A 22212-nucleotide genomic window follows, 5' to 3' on the forward strand; every position below is an offset into this window, starting at 1 on the left:
TCCCTCTGCGGTGGAGCATGAGCCGCCATCTGTGTCTGCTACTGGTAAAGAAAAGGCGGAGGATCGTCGACGAAAGAAAGGGTGGGAAGACCTGTTGGACCGAGCACGTCAAAGGTGCTGGCGACGCCCGTCAAGCAAGAATGGAGAGGGAGAAGGCTAATGGTAAAAAGCAAGCGAGGGGGGCGTACAGTGGGAGGGGGCGGGCTGGCGAGGTTGACTGCGGGAGCTGCTTCGGGCTGGCTGGGCAGCAGGCAACAACGGGGGGTAGCGCGAGGGGGAGGGAGGGGGGGGGGGGGGGGGGGGGGGGGGGGGGGAGCGCCAGGGAGAGCTGGATGAGCTGGGCAGCTACGGGCTGCCAGTGCAGCGGACAGCAGCAGGGGTAGCGCGAGGGGAAGGGGGCAGCGCGAGGGAGTGAGGGAGGGCGATGGCGCAAGGTAGGAGAGGTGCGAGCAGCAGCGAGCCAAAAAAGAATGCGGTTCGATGTTAGTACTTCAACTTCTATTGGGGTCCCCTGTGTGCTCTTTGCTCTCTCCAAGAAGGTAATAGTGGAAATCGAGGGACAACCTTTCTTGCGACCCCCTCTTCTAGTACAGACGTCTCCCTTTGCAGCAGTCCCTCGGGGTCTGACGAGCTTCGACATTCGGTGGCGATGGGACTTCTCTGCCTACGACTTTACACTCTTTCTCGACGACTCCTCACGAGACCTTGAGGCAACCTGCTTCAGGGTTCATGTTCTGTTCCTTGCAGGTAGGGGGATAGAGGCCTTGGACTCAGCGGTTGGCTTCTCTTTTCCCCTTTGTGGCACGGACCAGTCTGAGTGGACTCTCGACTCAGTGTTGGAGTGGCTACAGACGCAGGCCCTAGAGTTCTCTCGTCACAAGGGAGACCTAGGAGTTACAGACATGCTTCAGATTCTTTGGCCATTGGCCAAGTTTGCCATGACACTTCTAGATGTAGCAGGATGTAGACACATTGTGGTTCACTTCTTTGCTGATACGCAGTACCCGCCATGCTATGTACACATTCAAGAGGACTCCTGGACAGAGGAGGTTGCTTTACGCACGGCGCGGTCTTCTTGGGCTTGGGCCTGGCACCCTTTGCAGTCACGCCTATCTAGAGGACGCTCGGATGCGGATTACTCCCCATCCAAGCCAGCCTCGAAGATAGCACGTTTAGCGGTTGCGGTAGCATCTGTTCTCTCTCGCTCCCCATTTGGATCGTCTCATGGAACGTACAAGGAATAGGTGGGCCCTAGTTTCAACGTCAGAGGGGCTGATTGCATCAGGCGCTTCAGCGATGCCTTGTGGGAGGAGAGATTGACGTTCTTATGCTACAGGAGCATCATCTGTGTGAGAGATGCATTAGACGTTGTGGTCAGCTTTTGCGTGGATGATACGATACTTTTTGGTCAGTTGCTTTTGGACGTGGACACATCCAGGGTGGGGTATGTATGACTATTGCGGATTCTTTGCAACAAGCCATTGTGGGCAGAGGGATTATTGTGCCAGACTGGGCTCAGTGGATCACTATGCAGGTTCAGGGTTGTCTTGTGGGCTTCCTGAATATCTATGCGCCCAATGTGGAGAGTGCCCGAGCAGAGTTTTGGTCACAGATTGTTGAGTCTCTGCAGCAGGGAGAGCAATGGTGCATAGGGGGTGACTTCAACATGTTGGAGTTGACAGGATTGGTGGTAGCCACGCTCCTCTGCATGGAGTTGAGCTGGCAGCTTGGTAGAGGTTTTGTGTGACTCTGAGGGTTTCGGATGTGTGGCGGCATTCTAGCCTTGTGAGGCCCCGAGACAGCTTGACCTTCTCTCATTCGGACCGCAGAGTGCGAAAAGTGGGGACATTTGGCATTTTGGCAGGGACTTCCTTCTCGGACGATGCACCATTGATCCTCACAGTGACAGATAGGCAGAGGAGGGGGAGCACGATGCTTCGCATGATCCCTGAGAGGGTCTTGCTAGACTCTATACTCAGAGAGCGAGTGGAGGCTCTTTGGACAGAGAGCTTAGACATGGAGGATTCTCCTGTAGCGAGAGAGGAGGAGGAGCGTCTTCGACTGGGCGTTGCTTTCTTGCAGAGGATCCAGGAAGCAACATCCAGACAGTCCTTGTTTGGAGGAGCAATTACAATAGGCTCGCCAGGAGCTTGTTGGCATAGAGAAGCGGCGCCATGAGTTTGCTTTCCATCGATAGGCATCTTAGTCGACACAGGTGGGTGACAGAGTGACTGGTGCTTTCTTTGAGGCAGTGGGAGGAGGCCCGACGGGTCAGTTGCTTCTGAGCCAGAGGACATGCGTGCAGTTGCTACTGACTTTTACCGTAAGTTGCTGTCTGCAGAGCCTCAGTCAGAGCGTTTGGATGTATGCACAGAGCAGGTGTGGGCACAGATGCCTTGTCTTGTGAAGACTGAGGAGATGCGTCAGAGGCTTGAGCTGCCACTTCAGCTTGAGGAGTTGCACACGGCTCTTAGTGCACTCCCCCGTGGTAGCTGTCCAGGTGAGGATGGCTTGACTCTCCGTTTTCTCTTGGAGTATTGCGGCATGAATACGGTATTAAGGGAGTTTATCCGTCGTGTTACTGTGCTTTTCATTGATGATCTACCGATTAAAGGATGTGAAGAAGGGTCCATAGATGAGGTAAAAGATCAAAGGGAGTGCCGGCGGTTTGTTGCTCAACATATTGCTGACCGGTGATGCTATTTTATCTAGGCTTTAAGAAGTTAACTTAACACTATCAGGGACAAAATAAACTTTTGGTGTGCTAAAGAGGTTAGGGCCAAAATCAACTTTTGGTGCTGAAGAGGTTTTGATTGCAAGGCATATGTGCGGCCCAAAGGTTGAAGGCCAAGTCTGGTTAAAGTTGAAGCTACTCAAAAGATGAAAGAAACATGGTCTTTAGTTACCGAAGTTCGTCAATTTCTGGGTGCGTGTGTATTCTATCTTATTTGGTTGTCAGATTTTGATCATGTTGCAGAGGTGCTTTATCAATTGCTAAGGAAAGGTAAAAGGTTTGTTTGGGAAGAACTTCACACGAAGGCTATCATGAAACTAAAGAAGATGCTTCTCGAGGCTCCGACCTTGAGAAAAGTCGACTACAAATGCGGAAGGCCATAAATTTTAACAATTGACACTAGCCCGGCAGGTATTGGGTGGGCTATAGGTCAAGATGATGAAGAAGGACACAGGTTTGCAGTTCGGTTTGGAGCAAAGGTGCTCAATGCTCGTCAACGAGGTTACCCACTGGTTAAGAGAGAAGTTTGGGATGTTGTTATTGCTCTAAGGTCTGATAAAGAATATTTTATTGGAGCTTCAATTGTGGTAGAGATAGATTGCGTGCCATGGATAGGGATGATTGCAAACTGCTCTACTCCGGACATTGCCATGCTACAGTGGATAGCCTATATTAAGTCGCTTAACCCTGAATTTTGTCGTATTGTAAGTAGAGATAATCCTGTTGATATCAAGGGCCAAGTTTGAAGATGAAGAAGAGATGTTTACTACAAGTGATGATGTTGGCTTGAGTTTCTATACTTCTTCTTATTTACATGCAAATTGTGGTACTATTGCTCATGTTTTTGAAGTATTTTCTGAAGAATTCTACGAAGAAGAATGGCTCTTGATTGGCCGCTACCTTAGCACTCTAACCAGGCAAGGAGGATGGAGTGACCAAGATTATAAGAGGATCAGGAAAAAGACCTACAACTACTTTCTAAGGGATGGCCATCTATGGAAGCAGCCAAAGCGTCCAAGAGGGGTACCGCAATGGGTTGTTTGTGACAAAGCGACTCAACAATAGGTTATAAAAGAGTTTCATGAAAGGTTATGGGCGGGACACAGAAGAGTATGGGCAACCTTTGTCAAGATTAAGGATTAATACTGGTGGAAAGGTATGTATAAAGCTGTGGCCCAATTTGTGGAGACATGCTTAGTATGCCAACAGTATTCTAATATGCGAGATGGATTGCATCCCACCTATCCACTAGCTATGCACCACAAGTGGGTGGTGAACGTGATTACAATGCCAATAGATGTTTGGAAAATGAGGTACATTGTTCTTGCCAGAGAAGATCCTACGAACCACGTTGAAGGCAGAGCTTTTCATACCAAAGCTACCATTTAAGTATGCAAGTTCGATGTGATTTCCAAATTATTGTTGATAGAGGAGAGCTTGATGTAGATGAAGCTCGTGCGTTTTTGCTCGTTTGGGCATTAAACTGGCTTGCACTACAACATACAATTTAGAGGGTAATGGAAGAAGTGAAAGAGGGCATCCGCCTATTGTGAAAGGTTTAGCGAAGGCATGCCAAGGGCATATTGGTGATTGGCCTAAACTCTTACCTTTTGCTTTATGGGGTAATCGAACTACACAGAGTTCTGTTACAGGTTTTATGCCGCTTGAGTTGATGTATGGGCAGAAACCCATTATGCCTACAGAGAAGGCGGTTATGTCTTGGACTATAATCCCATGGGAAAAGGGTATGTCTACAGAAGATTTGCTTACTTTACGCATTCGCAAACTTGAGAGGGGTCAGGAAGATATCGAGCAGGCTAAAGTAAAGCTCAAGCAGCAAAGGTTGAGGAATAAAGCAGCATTTTACGAAAAGCATAGACTACGACCACATGCTATCAAAGACGGCGATTGGGTCCTTGTTTATGACAGTAGCTTAGACAATCAATATACTGTTATGCGGAACATGGTTAAACTATGGTTTGGACCATATGTGGTGCTTCATGTTTATAACAATGCAACTGATAAATTAAGTGAGCTTGATGGCAATGTGCTCAAGGTGCCTATTGCAAGGAAAAGGATTAAATTGTTCAAGAAGCGAGAAGGCGAGATTGTTCTTGAAGGTCTCAGTTCAGATCAACCACCAATGGATAATATATGTATGCATCAGACTATGTGTGTGATGAGGCTTTTGATGATACTGATTAAGTGCAATTGGTAGAGACCGATGCCGGGGATAATGGGGTCGTGAGGTGAGCTAGGTCAGCACCGGGCTGCTCGCTGAGAAAAATAAGAGAGACAAGATGCACGACACAAAGCAAAAGACTTTGACGACACCTTAAATGCTTGAAAATGACAAGTTGAATGCTTTAAGCTGCCAATGATTAGCCGAAGTGGAATTCGATTACAAATGTTTGCCTTTAATGGCACTGATAGAGTTAAGAGAGTTTAATGCTCCCAAATTCGACCAAGATTGCAAATTTTTCACTTATGCATGCCATTAGAGCTTTTTGAAACTAATAAGAAAGGAAGTATATGGCAAAAATTCCCTGCCTATCTCCCAAGTACGGTAGAGAGAAGTTATCCTCTCTCGATCTTTCCTTACTGCTCCTCTTTCCTTCGCTATTTACCCTCATGCTGACATGTCCGTATTACTTCCTTATCCACCGAAGTCAAGAGGAACCATGCTTGTTTGAAACCCTCAAGGTCGAGAGAGCTTCGCTGTCTGTGGTTCCTCTTTGAGAATGAGATATGCGCCTTGCTTTTTATGTGTCCTCCTCACTCCTTTATGTCCTTGGTTCCTTGCCGAGCTTATTGACCTTTGCCTGCTTCAATCGAGATTGAGAGCGAGAGAGAGAGAGATCTCCCCCGAATGCCTTCTTTGCTCCCTTGTCCATTCCAAATTACAATTCCTGCCGTTAACAACACTACCAAAGCAAATCTCGAGCTTATGGAGCTTAATGCTCACAACTTTGACCAAGAGTACTGATCTCCTGCTTATGCCTCCAATTAGGGCTTACAACTGGCTATAAGGATGCATGTTGCCCTCAACTCTCCTAATCTCCTTCCCTTGGCAAGTAGAGGTTCCATGTGCTAGTAGAGGTTCCATAGGCGCTCCCATATATACACATAGCTTGACCAAAACCTATCCAAATCGAGCCCAATTTCAAAACCCACAAAGTTCAGCAAAAAAACTTAGAAAAAGTGATGGAAAACTTGGGGAAAACCTTGGTCTTTTACATATGTACAAGCAAGGAATTGCAGCGCAAAGTCTACCCTCGACTAACTGCACCACAAGGAACCGCACACAACATGGCTGCCATACCTTAAACCAAGATGAAGAGAGGTCAATATGCAGAGCTCAAACCCACTTTAATCAGCCCATTGAGGAGAGACACACTCTCAACTCACCACACCAGGCTCTCGCAAGGCAAGAGGGGCACCTCTACATGAAAACCCCCACCCTTCAGCGCAGGCTGCAGCAACACATAGTCTCTTGTTCACAGCTGAATATCCCTCTTTACTCACGACCCCAAGTTGATAAAAGTTCATTCTTTCTTCATATTTTTAAAGCACTTACTCACACTTTGAAGCCTCGACGCTTCTATGTACAAAAACAACAAAACTATGTATCCTCGCACAACTGGCCCGCATGCGTAAAGACAGTTGGCACACACCGCCTTTGTACACTTTGTACAAGCATGCTTTATTTACATCTAATACTCCCAAAAGCATAAAAAAACATATCTCAAAGGCTTTGGGATGTCCCGCACCATTCCGCCAAAACACATCACATATTGCCCCCCCAACAAGCATGGAACACTTCCAAATGTTCCATATGCATTTCTTGCTTCATCACATGATTCTTGTCACATAAGGCTTGAGCCGGATCCCATTGACTCTTGCCGTATGCATCTTTCCATCCAAGTCCTTGAGCTGATAGCTTCCATTATCATACACTTGATGCACCACAAAAGGACCTTTCCACTTTGCTTTGAACTTTGTTTGAAAGGTATTGTCCAAAGCACTATTATACCTCATAACCAACATGCCTTCACGTAGCCCTTTTGCCTTTATCTTTTCATTGAATACATCAACCCTTCTTCTTCCCAAGTCTTCATAGTATCTAATGGCACTTTCTCTATCCAACAAGAGGCTATGCATAGGTGCCAGTCTCTCCGTTACATGCTCCTCCTCAACCAAACTATTCTTCAAAATGAACTCCAATGAAGGAAGCATCACATTAACCAGCATAACACGCTCTTCTCCATAAACCAAATGAAATGGAGTGAACCCCGTGGATGATTTCTGAGTCACTCTACATGTCCACAATGCCCTCTCCAAATACATATCCCAATCTTTTGGATACTCTTCCACAAGCTTGAACAATATCATCTGTAAAACTCCATTGAATGCCTCCACCAACCCATTGCATTGTGGATGATAAGGATGAGCATATCTATGTTTGATCTCCAATTTCTCCACCAATTCAGTGATAAGATCATTTCTAAACTCTTTCCCTTGATCACTTACAGGCTCCAATGCCACTCCAAATCTACAACATATGCAATCAAAGATAAAGTTGCATACATCTTTGCTTGTAGCCCCTCTATTGGCCTTTGCTTCTGACCATCTTGTCATATAATCCACTGCACTAAGTATGTAGTGCTTCCCATTTCTAGTGCCTGGAAGAGGACCAATTACATCCACACCCCAGTTCTCAAAAGGTCCATAGCTTACAATATGTCTCAAAGGCTCGGGCATCAACTTCTCTTTAGATACATTTAGCACTCATGACAGTTTCTACACCAATGCACGACATTCCTATTTATACTTAGCCACATAAGTTGAGCATTCAGTACTTTCCTTCTTGTAATTTCCACTCCAAAATGGCCTCCACATCCTTCCTCATGACATGCTTTTAAGCAATAAAAAATTTCATCATGGTAGAGAACTCTTCTCATAACACCATCAACCCCCTTGTGATACATTTGCCCTCCAACCAAGACGTACCTCATAGCTCTTCGTGTGATTGCATGTCTTTGTTGAGAAGCCAATCCCTTTCTTGCAAAACCCGTTTGCAACACATGTTCCTGCTCATGGAGGGATTCCCTTCCAAGATACCTTGACTCTCCAATTATCACTGCATGCACATCCTTTGTGAACACCTGTTCCGCCAACTCATGAGTCCTTACATTCATATTTCGAGGTACATGCCATATTTGAAAGGAAGTAAAAGACTTTAACAACTTCCTCACTCTGAAAAACGAGCCCTTCATGCCTTCTTGATTTACCTTCCATGTACCTTGAACTTACCGCACAATCAACATAGCATCACCTTTGATTAAAAGCCTCCTTACATGCCTTTTGACATATTCTTCTTAGCCCAAAGAGAGGCTTGCGTACGCAGCCTCATTATTACTCTTTACATCCACTTCTTGGCTTCCAAACTAGCATTCAATGCCATCTTGATCCACAAATACATAACCAATAGTGTCCTTATTAATGCTCCTCTTGAAAGCCCCATCAAATTATAAGGTACCCTCTACATCCTGAAGCTCCGCATGCATAGTTGGACTTGGTACTATCTTCTTTTCCAAATCTTTCTTCAATTCATTCCTTGCATGAATCTCTTTAAAAGTGAGCATATTCACCATATTTGCTCTCACACTATCCTCCTTAGTAAAGCTCATGTCAAATTGTTACAAGCTAAGTATCCACTTTTGCAATTTAAGACTATCCCCAGGATACCTTAGTGCATGAGGAAATAAACTACATGATGTCAACACCACAAAAGGCTTACAAATAAGATAAGATTTCATCCTTTTTGGTGCATATACCAATGCCCAAACCAATTGCTCGATCGCATGCCAAGATTTTTGTACATACATTCTTCACCTTGCTTATGTAGTAAATTGGCCTCATATAAGATTGTCTTTTTCCTTTTTGTATCAATACCGTAGGAATAGCATGCTCACCCACACTCAAGATCAAGTAAAACATCTCATCCCAACAAGGAGGCATCATCAAAGGTAGTGTAGATAACTTTTCCTTAATGTCCTCAAAAGCTGTTTGCTCATGCTCAGTCCAAAGAAAAGGGTCTTTTTGTGTTGCTTCTGGCAAAGGGTGCACATATTAAGCAAGCAGACAAAAAGGCCCTGACGAGTATCTTATCTTTTGTACAAAACTCATCATTTCCTTTGTACTCTTAGGACTCTCCATCATAAGCAAACATTCCACTTTTGTAGGATCTGGAGCTATCCCATTCTCACTTACCTCACGGCCAAGAAGTATCACTCTAGCTCTTGCAGTTTTACATTTCAAAGAATTGAGTTGATCCCAATCATCATGAATCCTTTTAAACACCATATCAAGCTTTTGCACATGAAGCATTCTATCACTATAAACACAAAAATCATCCATAAAAACTTTTACAAAGCTTCCAAGGTAAGGCGTCAATACTTTGTTCATCCAACTTTGGAAGCTTGCATAAGATTTCATTAAGCCAAAGGGCATCACCCTATAGCAAAACACTCCCCATGGAGTCAAAAAGCTAGTCTTCTTTTGATCTTCATATGCAATCCCAATTTGAAAATACCCACTAAACCCATCTTATACTGAATATCTCTCATGACCTGCAACAGTGTCCAAAATCTCATCCTGAAAGAGAAGGGTATAGTGATGCCTCTTTGTTGCCGCATTCAATGGCTTATAGTCCACACATATTCTCCATTTATTTCCCTTTTTTGGAACTATAACCATACGGGAAACCCATTCTGCATCATCCACAAGGTAGATAAAACCAAGTTGCAAAAGGTTACTCACCTCCATCTCCAATACCTTTCGTTGAATGGTGGCCAAGCTCCTTAGCTTTTGAGCAACAAGCTTTGCACCTTCTTTAAAGCTTTATTTCATGAACAACACTATTGTTTCCCTCATTTGAGCATAATCTTTAGCAAACAACTTGGTATACTTATCAAACAATGCATCATATGCTTCTCTCTCTTTACTAGTCATGTCACCTACAAGCATATTTATTAATTCAGCTTTTGATACATTCGGCTCATGATCAGCCCCGTGGTCATTTTTTGATCTGATAGCATCCCCTTTATCACAATTTTCATCATATATATGTATCCCACAAAGATCTACATCAAGATCAAGAAGACTTTGATCATAAACCTCATCATCAGTACATGTAGAGGATGCACAAGAAGAACTGTCACACATGTCATAAGTGGATGGCGATAAATCTTGATGCATAGCTGGTTCATCATCAATTTTCAGCAACTTATATGTTTTCATATCATATCTAATCCTCTTGTCTTTAGGCCTATCCACAAAGAGGTCAATACATCCTATGTACCAGTCTTGTCGTGACCTCATAGCAATCAACCAAGGTCTACCCAATATAATTGGATATGCCCCAAGCTTTGCAAGTATCACATTATGTCCATGACAGGCCTTTGACCCAAAACATTAAGCTCCAAGTCATGAAGGACTCCCAAGCATTGCACTCTACTACTATTTGCCATCTTCACACTGAAGAAGGATTTGCCTGTGAGTTGCAATTCCAATTGTTGCATTGTTTCCTCTGTCATAACGCACACTTGGGCTCCACCATCCATGTAAGCCTTATTCACCCTCCTTCCATGTATACAAGCATCAACCACATGCAAAACATCAGTAACTTGATGAAGCTGCACTACATGTGCATCACGCGTCTTAAACTTCACCCTTCTAACACTAGCTAGTTTATGCCAGTGCCTTCTCATACTTGAGCTCAAATGCAAGAGTTGCCCATATGATATGTCGGTCCTCTTGTTCTTCAAGTCTTCTAAGAGATTGTATGCTCATTGACCCTTTCCAAGCTGAAAATCATCCATGCCTATCTTCCTTCTCCTTGCTCTTACCTTTGCCTGCTTACTACTTTCAGCCTCTTCCATAGGTGCCTTGCCCTTATCTATATCTCTCCTTGGCTTTGTCCTTGCTCTTTCCTCTTTGAAAAGGCCTTCACTCCGTGATTTTTGTGTCAACCTCATCGTCTTTATCTCCCTCCTCAACTGCCTCCAAAATTCGTACATTAAACTGTGGAGGTGCTTGAGCTTGATTTTGTCCCTGTTGTTGTGCATGTCCTTGGCCTTGGAGTGGTTGCACATTTCCATTGACATTGCCTTCATTACCTGTTTGTCTTTGTATGATAGGATGTATATCTCTTGGCTCTCTCCTTGGTTGATTGCAATTGAGCGATATATGCCCTCTCTCCCCATAGTTGTGACACATCACATGATCACCTCTATTCCTTTGAGGCCATTCTCCTTGAGGTCTTTTTACTTGTTGTTGGATACCTTGCATAGCAAGGTTGATGTTTCCTATTTGCTCTGTCAATCTTTGAATGTCTTGGTGAAAGGATTCCTATCCTCTATTGTCCACTCTTGGAGCCACTACATGGATTTCCCTTTCCACATGCATATCCAAAGGCAAAGGCTTGACCACATTATTCATTGATACATAACCATCCCTTTGATGTACATTTTCTGCTCTTTCCCTATTTTGCCATCTCATGCCTTCTCACCTTCTTTCTGCATTCCTCTCTAGCAACCTTTACTGCCTCATAGTAGGTCCCTGGGTCCTTGAGCTCCACCTTGTCTCTAATGCTTTGATGTAAGAGAACCACAAACCTATCTTTCTTGAAGAAATCAGGGGCATTTGGTTCTCTTCAAGTCTCTTTATGATCTGTCTCCAACAAGCTTGAAACCTGTTTATGTTCACATTGATGTCCTCATGTTCTCCTTGTTGCAGCTTTCTTAGCTCTCTCCACAAATACTCAGGATCATCCTCCTCAAACTCTTCTCTCAAGGCATGAGAAAGAAGATTCCAATCTCCCTTTACATCACCTTCAAGCCTATCTTCATACCATTCACGTGCTTCACCTTCAAGTAGCAAACTTACCAAACGTACCTTGAATGCACCATAGTCCCTGTTGCTCTTCAATGCAATCAATTCGATCCTTCGGATGAACTTGTCCACACCTTCTCCTTTTCCACCTTTGAAGACTTTATACCCATCTCCCGCCATAAACCTTGAGTTGATCTTCAAATGGATGCCAATCTGTAGATCAAAACCCTGTTAGAAGGATTCTCTTTTCCTTCGTGGGGGCACTAGTTTATGGGAAGGATTGGGGGGCTGGCGTCCACAACACCTCAAACCAACACCAAGAAAAGAGGATGAAGAGTATAGCTCTTTAAAGGTAATATCGGCTGATCTTCTCTCAAAAATTTTGACAGCCTCACTCACACTCAGCCCCGACTAGCTTCGTCTAGCTTCCCTCTACACCGCTACAACTCCCACTATACTTGGATGCACTAAAGGAAGCAAGGGAATCAAGAAAACTAAAGAAAAAAGTAAAGAAAAACAATGGAAATCTCTGCAGTTTTCCTCGTAAAACCAAGAGCTTCATTTCTTTTCAAACGCCCTTCCATGTGCTAGTAGAGATTCCATAGGCGCTCCCATATATACACATAGCTTGACCAAAACCCATTCAACTCGAGCCCACTTTGAAAACCCACAAAGTTCAACAAAAGAAACTCAGAAAAAGTGATGGAAAACTTCGGGAAAAACCTTGCCCTTTTACATATGTACAAGCAAGGAATTGCAGCGCATAGTCTACCCTCGACTAGCTGCACCACAAGGAAGCGCACACAACATGGCTGCCATACCTCAAACCAAGATGAAGAGCTAAGCACCCACTTTAATCAGCCCATTGAGGAGAGACTCTCTCAACTCACTACACCAGGCTTTCGCAAGGCAAGAGGGACACCTCTACATCAAAACCCCCACCCTTCACCGCAGGTTGCAGCAACACATAGTCTCTTGTTCACAGCTGAATATCCCTCTTCACTCACTACCTCAAGTTGATAAAAGTTCAGTTTTTCTTCATATTATTAAAGCACTTACTCACACTTTGAAGTCTCGACACTTCTATGTACAAAAACAACAAAACTATGTACCCCGCACAATTGGCCCGCATGCGTAGAGACAGCTGACACACACCGCCTTTGTCCAAGCATGCTTTGGAGAAGAAGAGACTGAGAGAGTCTTCGTCTCCTGAATCTCTTGCATCTGTGCTGGCACGTGAGAAAAGAGTCGCAAGAACTCCTGCATGTGTCGGTCTCTATGTTCTTGTCTTGCCTTTCTTTCTGCTTCTCTTGCCTTTCTTTCTGCTTTGTCTTCTTCGTGCCTGCGATCCATTTCTGCTTTTCTTTCTTTGCATTCATGATCAAATTCTGCCATTCTTTCTGCATTTCTTGCTTCGCGTTCTAAATTTCTTTTTATAAACATCACTTCCAAGGCCTCCATGGGAGTTAGTGCAATCCTTGATGTAGATGGGAAAGGGGGGGGTAGGAAAAACCTCCTGGTGGGAAAATTCTTCTTCGCCTCTCTCATGCTCATCACCGCCAAGCGAAGTATCCATTCCGCTTCGAGTGATGACCATTCTGCAATCGTGGGTTCTTGTGGTTTCTTAAGTTCACGAGGAACTTGGGTGCTTGCGAGGTCTTGGTTCTTGAGGGTCTTGAGGTTCTTGAGGTTTACTTTCGCTTGCAATCTATGTTTGAGAAGGATCTTCTCTTCACCGGAGTTCTACTCCTTTCCGTGGGCGCACCCCTTGGCGGCCTTGCGCTCACACCAAGGTTGCTTTTTCCCACCTCACGTCGATTGGCCGGCCGCCAAGTGCACGGTCCGCTCTAAATGAGTAAAAAGAGACACAAGGGGAGGCTGGACAAGCCCTTCTTTCCTGGGATCCTTGTCACTCTTAAAAAACACGATTAGGAATCGACACGCCCAAGCGAACTTGGGTTCGTGTGACCGCAATAAGCAAAAAAAATCCTTGTGATTCTTGTGGTTCTTTCCGTGAGTTATACAAAACACTGCCAAAGCTCTCACACCAATGTTAGGTGTGCAGTTGAATGAATGTTTGAACTGTGCTCAAGATGAGTGCTCCGAACTGTGCTCAAGGTTCCTTTTACTTACGGAAGGGAGAGCCTTCCGTTCCTTTAGTGAGAGAGTGCAATGGACACAAACAAAGTGAATGGACACAATGAATGGAAGTGCATGAGACTGAGAGATAGAGAAGAGAACACGACACCAGAGACTTTGTAAAACCCTCCTCCGAAGGCCCCACTCTCTATGGCGAGAGCGGTCTACTTATGATTGCACAAATCTCTACAATGGTTGGACTTGCGACCATGTCGACGACGAGACGGGCTGAAATCTGGAAACTCCTAAGGGCTGAAATATGCAAATCTTTATCTGTTGAATTCTAACTCTATGTCGGTGACGACGGCGATGACGACGATGCAACGATGACGCGTTGAAAACTGTAAACCTTGAGGAAACTGACCGTGCGGTGCGAGGAACTGCTGCGGGAAGGTGAGATCTGCGAGGGTCGGGGGTTCTTCTACGAGTGCGAAGGCTGAAAACTGAAAACGCTGATGCTACTGTGGTTTCCGTCGCGAAGATCTGCAAAAACGTTGGCTTGTCTGGCAGATCCAAAAACGCTAGGGCTGATCTTTGTGCTGATGCAAAAACGTTGGGGTTCTGTGGTGGGAAACTGCTCACCCTAGGGCTGATCTATTCCTTGCTGTCGCCGGGTTGATGCAGATGCAAAAGTGCTGGCTGATCTGGTCCAAAACGCTAGGTTGATGCTGTGGAGCAAAAACGCTATGCCTCTTGGGGGTTCTGTTGAGAAGTGGCCTGTTGAGCGTGTGCTCGTGCTGCCTCTTCTGCCAATTAGTGCTAACTCTGGTTTGCTTATATATTAAGTTAGCAAAAATGCCCTACCTACTTTCCAACAAAAGTCACTTAAATTAATAAGTGAAAAATGTCAAAAGTAGGGAAAATGGGTCTATGCATTGTGAAAATGCTACTAATGGGATCTGACTGGAATGTGATGGTCATGCTGTGTGCAACCATAGGATATGCATCTAATCTAAGTGTGTGGACATGCACGGTTTGCGAACAGACTCACAAAAGTGCCGGATCACTTCCTTTTCTAGACTGACTTGATTGAACTGAACCCTGGTCATGTTGTAGCTTGTCCATGGACACATAGGGTTGGATGTGTTACATGACATGTACTCTTTATCTTCCTCACCTAATCTTAATTCTGGGTCACTCCTCATATCACTCTCTTCTCTACAGTTACCTCTAGGCACTAACTCCTCACTACCTACTATCCGATGTGTCTACTGTGTCTCTGTTGCTCTCGTTGACTAGGAGTGGAGGTGCTTTTCAAAAAGTTCATTTATAATTCAAGCTGCAAGATGCATTCAATAATCCACTACCTGTGAGCATTGCACTTACCTGTGTTGCAATGTCCGGATTTTGGGAAGTTGCTCTATTCTTGAAGCGTGAGTTGTTTGTCCTTCTCAAGCACCTCAAAAGTGCGCTGTTTCCCTTCGAATTATCTTCTGGGTTGTTATCTTAAGGGTTATGTGATTGCAAAATGCCGATCCTTCTCGACTTCAACTGGTGGTCCTCGCCCTGCTGATTACTTGCCATTCACCTTTGTGCTTGTCCTCCTCGACTTCAGTTCCTGGTCCTAGACCTCCCCCTTGCAAGTCATCCTCGACCGCCTTGTCTTCAGTTCCTGGCTCGACCTCGCTCTCCCCAGTCGTCCTCCACCTTGCGCTCGCCCTTGCCCTCGTCCTCGACCTCGCCCTTACTGGCTCTTGACCTCGGCCTTGCCCTCACCCTCGTTCAGCCTGCTCGACCTCGTAGTCGACCTCTTCCTTCACCCAGCCCGCTCGACCTCGCCCTCGCCCTTGCTCTCGTTGTTGCTGGCCTCGACCTCGCCCTTGTCCTTCGACCAGCCTGCTAGATCTCACCCTTGCGCGCTTTGGACATAACAGTGGTTCCTTCGTGTCCAGTAGTGTGTGAGCATTTTTTTTGTCTCTGCCACTGCCTGCCCTATCTGTTTCACCAACTGCTCTCTAAGGCGTTGCAAGAGAGGGAAAAGCGATTTCGGAGCCAAAGAAAGGGGAAGGCTGAGAGGTTTAATTGCTATGCAGCCCTTGTATTGGGCCGCAACTCCAACAAATGTGAGCGTGACCACTACCGTGGCCACCTCTATCTTTACACCACTTATTGTTAGTGTTGCAGGCGTTCAAACACAACCTCGAGTTGTGTCGACAGTCCCACCTACTCCTACTCCTACTGCAAGGGCACCTAGCTCTGGGCAATATGACCCATTTGCCAACTTTTCGTCCCAAGCCTGCATCGTGCTGTATATGATAGTATGCGAAGAGAAGTGCGTAGCCACCTTCAACGATCGATGGATAGGGATGTGCTAATTGCTCAGACTCAAGATTGCATTAGAATTCTCACTCGACAAGTATAGGATCTCAAACACATAGTCCGCTCTTTACAAATGCAGCTAAAGAAGCAAATGATAAGGCCGCTGTTCAGGAACTTTTTCGTGTGGTCAGTGCAGTGTGTCCCTCCTGCGCTCAACATCAATCTATAGTTGTTTCACAAACAACTACATCCGTGACAACTAGTTCTCTAAGTTCTACTCATGTTTCTGTTATGGCACTGCAAGCGATCGCCTCGAAAGCTCATTCACAGGATTCTCAAGGAGACGAACAACCACCAGCTACTATGGAGTCTGGGTACCCAGGGTTGGCGTTCTCACAGTTTCAAGGACCCTCCATGGCCTCACTCTCCCACTTCACCTCGTCCCATCTTGCTCCCTTTTACAACGGCTTTCCCGGTTTTCCACCAATTGCTCCACCTTCTCACTTTACCCAGTCTGCTGCTCATGGGGTTGGTGCTCCCTATCCAATGCACCCTCCTCATACATATGGCCAGTATCCTCCACCATACACTTGACCTCCATCTCCTTAACCACCTTTCTACCCGCCTCCACCTCCATCATCCGACTACCAGTAGATAGCACCTCTTGGGCGTCTTCACCCTGTAGTGTACATTGCAGTAGACCTTTTTGCCGAACTTTCAGTCCACCAATCTCTGGGACGGTGAGTGGTCTTGTGGCGGGAAATCTGTAGCTGGGCTATAGTGTCACTCTACACGGAAAGACAGTTACAATTGGTCGTGGGTTCACACTTAGTGGACTTGATACGTGGTAGGAGTGGTGGCTTAGAGGACACTGTAGCCAATTTTTCTTCGCGACAGTTTGGAGATAGGTGCTGGATGGTCGGAGATATTTGATGTTATCCGTTGGTTTCCCTTTGGGGTTGTATATATGCTCAGATTTGCTCGAGTCGTGGGATATTCTTCTAGATGGTTTATGAGTCTTGAGTCTAGCGTTGAGTTGGGTCTACATCACACACATCACCCTCCTTGCACATCTTGAGCCTTGACACCCCCATTGTACCCGTGAGTTTTGGGCTTGGAGCAAAGAGTGTGCTGCCATGCCAGAGTCTGTACTGGTTCATCTGTGTTAGTCAAGTCCCATGCTGTTCTGGTGCTACTGTTGAGTCTGCTGTTCTATTGAGTTACTCATTTGCTATATTGTTCATTGTCTACAATGTTTTTTCATTTTGTTGAAGTGAGATTTCATGCACATTGCACTGAGGAGCACCCACAATAGAGAGCACGACACAATATTCTCGCTACAATGGTCTTTTCTTGGAACGTCCTTTCTCATCACTTCCCTTCTTTCCCACCCTCCAAGCCTCTATGTATGTGGGTCAAAAATGCCCATACGCTTCAAGAATTCTTTCACTTCCTCTTCTACTTTCCTAGTCTTTGAGACCTGTAACTCGCACATGAAGGGCTCTAGTCTTCCTCTTTTTCTCCTCCTCAATTGTCATATTGATGATAGTGGATGTCGGTACGGCTTCATGCATCTTATCTTTTGCTTTCTTTGTGTCCTTGATCCACTTTTCAACTTTATCCACCTTCTCTTGTGTTTTGAAGAGGTGCTCCGCCCATGAAGGGAATCGTGATCTACACGAAAGGAGCTTTCATTTAATACTCATATTGACGTTTCTTTTCGTTAACAATTTTTTAAAGGAAGGTTCTAGAAGCTTGTTGAAGATTCCAGAAGGATTTTAGAAGGAAAAATGAAAGGACACTCGTTGCAAAGCTTCCAAAAGTTGGGACACTTATGATCGTTGAAAGGACACTTGTTGTAAAGCTTTTCGAAATCTGGGACACTTGTCACACACGCATGAACCTTTTTGACATATGGCTTGACACTTGTCCCCATGCTACGTACCTTATCCTTTTTGTTCATGAAGCAACTCCACCTATAAATTCAGCCTCTTTCACCCTCTCTTGGGCATCATCCACTTGTTGAATTTTCACTCTATCATTAGCCCAAGAAGCCTTTATGCTACCTCCATCATCTCCCTCTAATCTATCCTCAAATTCTCTCCAAGTAGACAAGTCCCTTTCTCTCTAGCTTTTTGATTTAGCAAACCTGCAAATCAGAAAATTCAGCAACTATTGAAAACTTTGCGGCAACGGGAGATTTCGTTGAGGTTGTCGCAAAAGTATGTCACGGAGCTCATCGAGAACAAAATGTAGGTAGTTCATAGAATCCAAAAACGCCATGATGGTGTTCTTAGTAGCACCAATATGGTTTGAGAAAAGCACACGATTGGAGCTACGATCCCACTATAATGGGAGGGCACCATGTGCCATGAGCGAAATGGATTGGAGCAACAAGTATTCGAAACCGAACTGAAAACGAGAGACAAGAAATAGTGGGATAGAGTTCTTCCCTCAAATGCGGTGGTAGGGGCCCCTTGCGGAAATTCTTTATGAATGGATCTTCCAAGAGACAATATTTGAGAGAAGCAAACTCTGCGACTAATGGGTGTGTATCTCCCAGGGCCCATATTTAGAGACACTTTGTCTAAAACCGTCGGCTATCAAAAGCTTCCTCCTAAAAGGCTTGAAAGTCAATGCTTTCAATATCTAAATCGAAAAGCTCCTTGTATCCCCTGCCACACCAATAGCGTCATCACAACCGTTGATTCCGAATGTGGACTTGATGAAAAGAAAACTAAGTGTAAACTCGGGCAAAGGTGATTTTGTTGTGAACTTGCATGTGGACTCTGCAAGGTATGTGCACTGCATTTTGGTGGTGTGAACTAAATTTGAACTTGATGTGGACTCGATGTGAACTTGGTGTGAACGAGGATCGTAGGTGTGCCGAAACTACTTAATATGATGCTACATTTTTCCTTGCAGAACAAAATGCGTGCTTAAGTGTAGTGATGAGACATTCGCTCTGTGATGGGGAGGTCATGAGGTCAAACCTTGCCCAAACCTTGTCTACGATGAACAATGATATGGGATTGTAGATCCCCTCCAAAAAAGCGGTGTCAATTAGTGTCATGGGTAGCGTCTGCACTGTATTGCCCGCAAATTGCAATGTGATTCCTTCGATCAACAATGATCTAGGATCGTAGATTCCCTCCAGCGTCGCATTGTACTGCCCGCCGCAAGTTGCATTGTGATTCCTGTCGCATTTTTGTTTTTTTTTTTGCATTGCATTTTATTAGCCTTCGAGCTCGAACTGGGGCGTGCTCTGCCTTACACGAGTCTGATCGAGAGAGATGTACAATGGAAGCTATTTCATTTGGAGAGAGCTAGCCGTTTTCGTATCTTTGAGCGCCCTCTATGCCCCAGCTTGAGACCACGCTCGTGAGGCTGGGCTTGAGCTTAATTAAGCCGTGGGTGACGACTCCAAGGTTGTTGAGCCTTCGTAAGTCTCTAGCAAGTAGGACAATCATACTCGTCGGCATTACATGCCACCCCTCAGGATTATTTGACACCACTTGTGTCAGGTGGGATCAATGGTCGGTATCAAATTGGGGTGGCGGGATTGGTTTTGAGCAGTCCGATGGCGAATTAATCCTCAAGTGATCGTCATGTGATCACAATCGAAGTGAACCCCAAGGAAACTTAATGTGAACATCAAGTGATCGCCAAGTAATCCTCGTGTGATTCCCAATTGAGATGTGATCACCCTATGAACCTACCTATTCCAAAGTGATCACCGTGTGACCCCAACCATTCTAAAGTGATCTCCAAGTGATCATCGTGTGACCCCAGCCATTCCAAAGTGATCTCCAAGGGAACACCGTATGATCCGCACCTCGTCACTTTTGCCATATCATACTATATTCTCACCCTCTTTTCAAGTGGCGCGCGATAGCTTAATGGGAGAGCCGACGTCTCTAGTTTGGGAGGTGGTGGGTTCAAATCGTGGGGGCAAACCGATCGGAATCTTTTTATTATTGGGAATAAACGGACGGTCCACATCTTTTAGAGATCCTGGACCGTCGATCCCACCTGACAAAGTGGTGTCAAATAGTCCCGTGGCATGCCACCTCCTTGGATGAAAAGAAAAGCTCAGAAGCCCGACAAAGAATCTTTTTGGAGTTGTCTGTAACGGAGGGCACCACGTGCCAACAAAAAACCAACAGAACACTGGCCCCAAATGATGGCGCCCCTGTCTCTATATTGCTTGAACTCTGTACAGCTGCTGGGACTCTTGCTTTGCTATCGCTCCTACGAGAATGCGAGAAAAGAGATCCCCAGATAGAATTTAAAGGCCCATGGACGTCCATTCACAAGCAGTACATGAAAAACCTCAAACTCAAAAGCATCTGGTCCAAAGACTGCTAACGCAAGTCCGCCATACGACTGCAACGTCAGCAGCCAGCAGCCCAAAATGCAGACTGTCTGTACATTTTGCCATATTGGCAGGTCAGCGTAAATTGCCGAATGTTGGAAGAGTCCTGCCACATCACCAGCTTCTTAGTCTTGAGTGTGTGGGTGCTGCCTTATTATTATTGGCCACTCAGCGAGGAGCTGTAAGTAGGTAGGAACTTCTTTCTTTACTGCCAAGGTTTTAGGCCCCTCGGTTAGTTGTCTAGGGTTAGGTCTGGGGAACCCTAACCCGCTTGACATGTCAGCAGTATGTGACATTGTTTTTCTGATAATATCAGTTGCTTTCATCGTGTTTGCAAAAGAGGAAAAGCCAAGGTATGGCATGAACTAGCCTGTAATGGATGATAATGTTTGAGATTGCTGTTATTTAAAAGTGAAAACTGTGTTAATTACGAGTTGATAAATATTATGTGTTGAAAAAGCACTGCATGGATTACATTAGAGTAAATAATGATTGTTTGTTTGTTGTTGGCCAGCTATGTTCAGCTCAAGAGTGTCGTGCTCTTCGTTTGTTGAGGAAGCGGGTGTTGAACTTTGAATCAGCCAGAGCATGTCTCCAGGATGAGTTCTTTGTTTGCAAAAAAAAAGGGAAAGGATGAAGTGAATATCTTGTTCACGCATTGTGAACCTAAAGCCTGAGAAACTATGCAAAAGGTATGTCTCTTGTATAGAGGTGGTGGAGCTTGCAAAAGTTTCACACGAGGACATGTCTCCTGTATAGAGGTTGCAAACAACGTCAAAATAAATAAACACACAGGACTTTATGCAATTGCTAAGAGAAACTTATGTGATATTATTTTACTGCACTAAACTTGTTACAAAATGATTTAGTAGGACACTTCATACTAGAATCAGCTTAGCTTACGTATGGACATAAAACGCACATGAGGTATATAGGGCTCATGGGACATCTAAAATCTTGCTCATTTCGGTCTAAGGCCAAAACAGTGATAATTATTGTGAAAATCAAGCGTCAATTACTACCTCGAATGCTCTCCCTGAGTTTTAATTATGCTTCATTCATTGTAAAGTCCTCTTCTTTCTGTAAGCTATTTAATTCTCTCTCTAAGTTTTGATTATGTATCATTCATTTATTGCGAGAGGCTCTTCTTTCTATAAGATCTCTACCCAAACAGGACTCCTAAGGATATGGAGAGACGGACATGGATCTAGAGAACTTATTTCAATTTGAAGTTTTTCTAGAAGAAGCATATGAGTGCAAGGGTTAGAGTTGGGTGTCGTGAATGGAGCATACGTAAGTGAATGCCGAGAATTGAGGTTAAGGTCCTCTTATGCCTCTTCTTTGACTCCTCTCAACGTCTGTTGTTTGTAGCATTAACATTAGCTTGAGCATGCGTGTTTAGGCATTGAGTGGTGATAATACATCCATACAAGGTTAATTTGTTCTATGAATTAGCTAGTGTGGAAGGGCTGGATAGGTTCAGTGCAGAGATTAGGAGGGCTGATAATATTTCCTGGTGCTCTTGGTAAAATGCACGCAGGCATGCATGCGCTTGCACACTTGCACCTGCTCGTTTTTGAGCAGGGTTAAGAATCTAGAAGTCAAGATTTGAGTGTGTTTGTAGTGATTGTGAAATAATGTGAAATTCAGCTTAATTGAGTTGTTAGGCATTGTTATTGTCAGGTAGGTTGTAATGCTGTGACTGATGACCGACCACATGGATGGGGTAGTGGCCAGAGGATCACGGTGAAGTGGCATTCTGGGTTTCGTGGGTGAGGATGCTCCTGCCGGAGTGCATAGGCGGCTGGGC

General features: G+C 44.9%; 1 protein-coding gene across 5 annotated transcripts in view; it reads left to right on the forward strand.

Moving 5' to 3' along the window:
- The window catches only part of HASPIN (Protein kinase superfamily protein), a 69148-nt gene extending 47723 nt beyond the window's left edge, over positions 1-21425 (forward strand). For all 5 annotated transcript variants that reach the window (XM_086529294.1, XM_086529292.1, XM_086529290.1 and 2 more), the window contains one exon: positions 20917-21425. In XM_086529294.1, the coding sequence (XP_086385420.1) occupies positions 20917-20956 (40 nt within the window). In that variant the 3' untranslated portion in view covers positions 20957-21425. The remainder of the gene's footprint in view (positions 1-20916) is intronic.
- Positions 21426-22212: the final 787 nt, after the last annotated feature.

The sequence above is a fragment of the Adiantum capillus-veneris genome, chromosome 14, assembly GCF_014529385.1.
Source record: "Adiantum capillus-veneris isolate H3 chromosome 14, ASM1452938v2, whole genome shotgun sequence".
NCBI classification, from domain to species: domain Eukaryota; kingdom Viridiplantae; phylum Streptophyta; class Polypodiopsida; order Polypodiales; family Pteridaceae; genus Adiantum; species Adiantum capillus-veneris.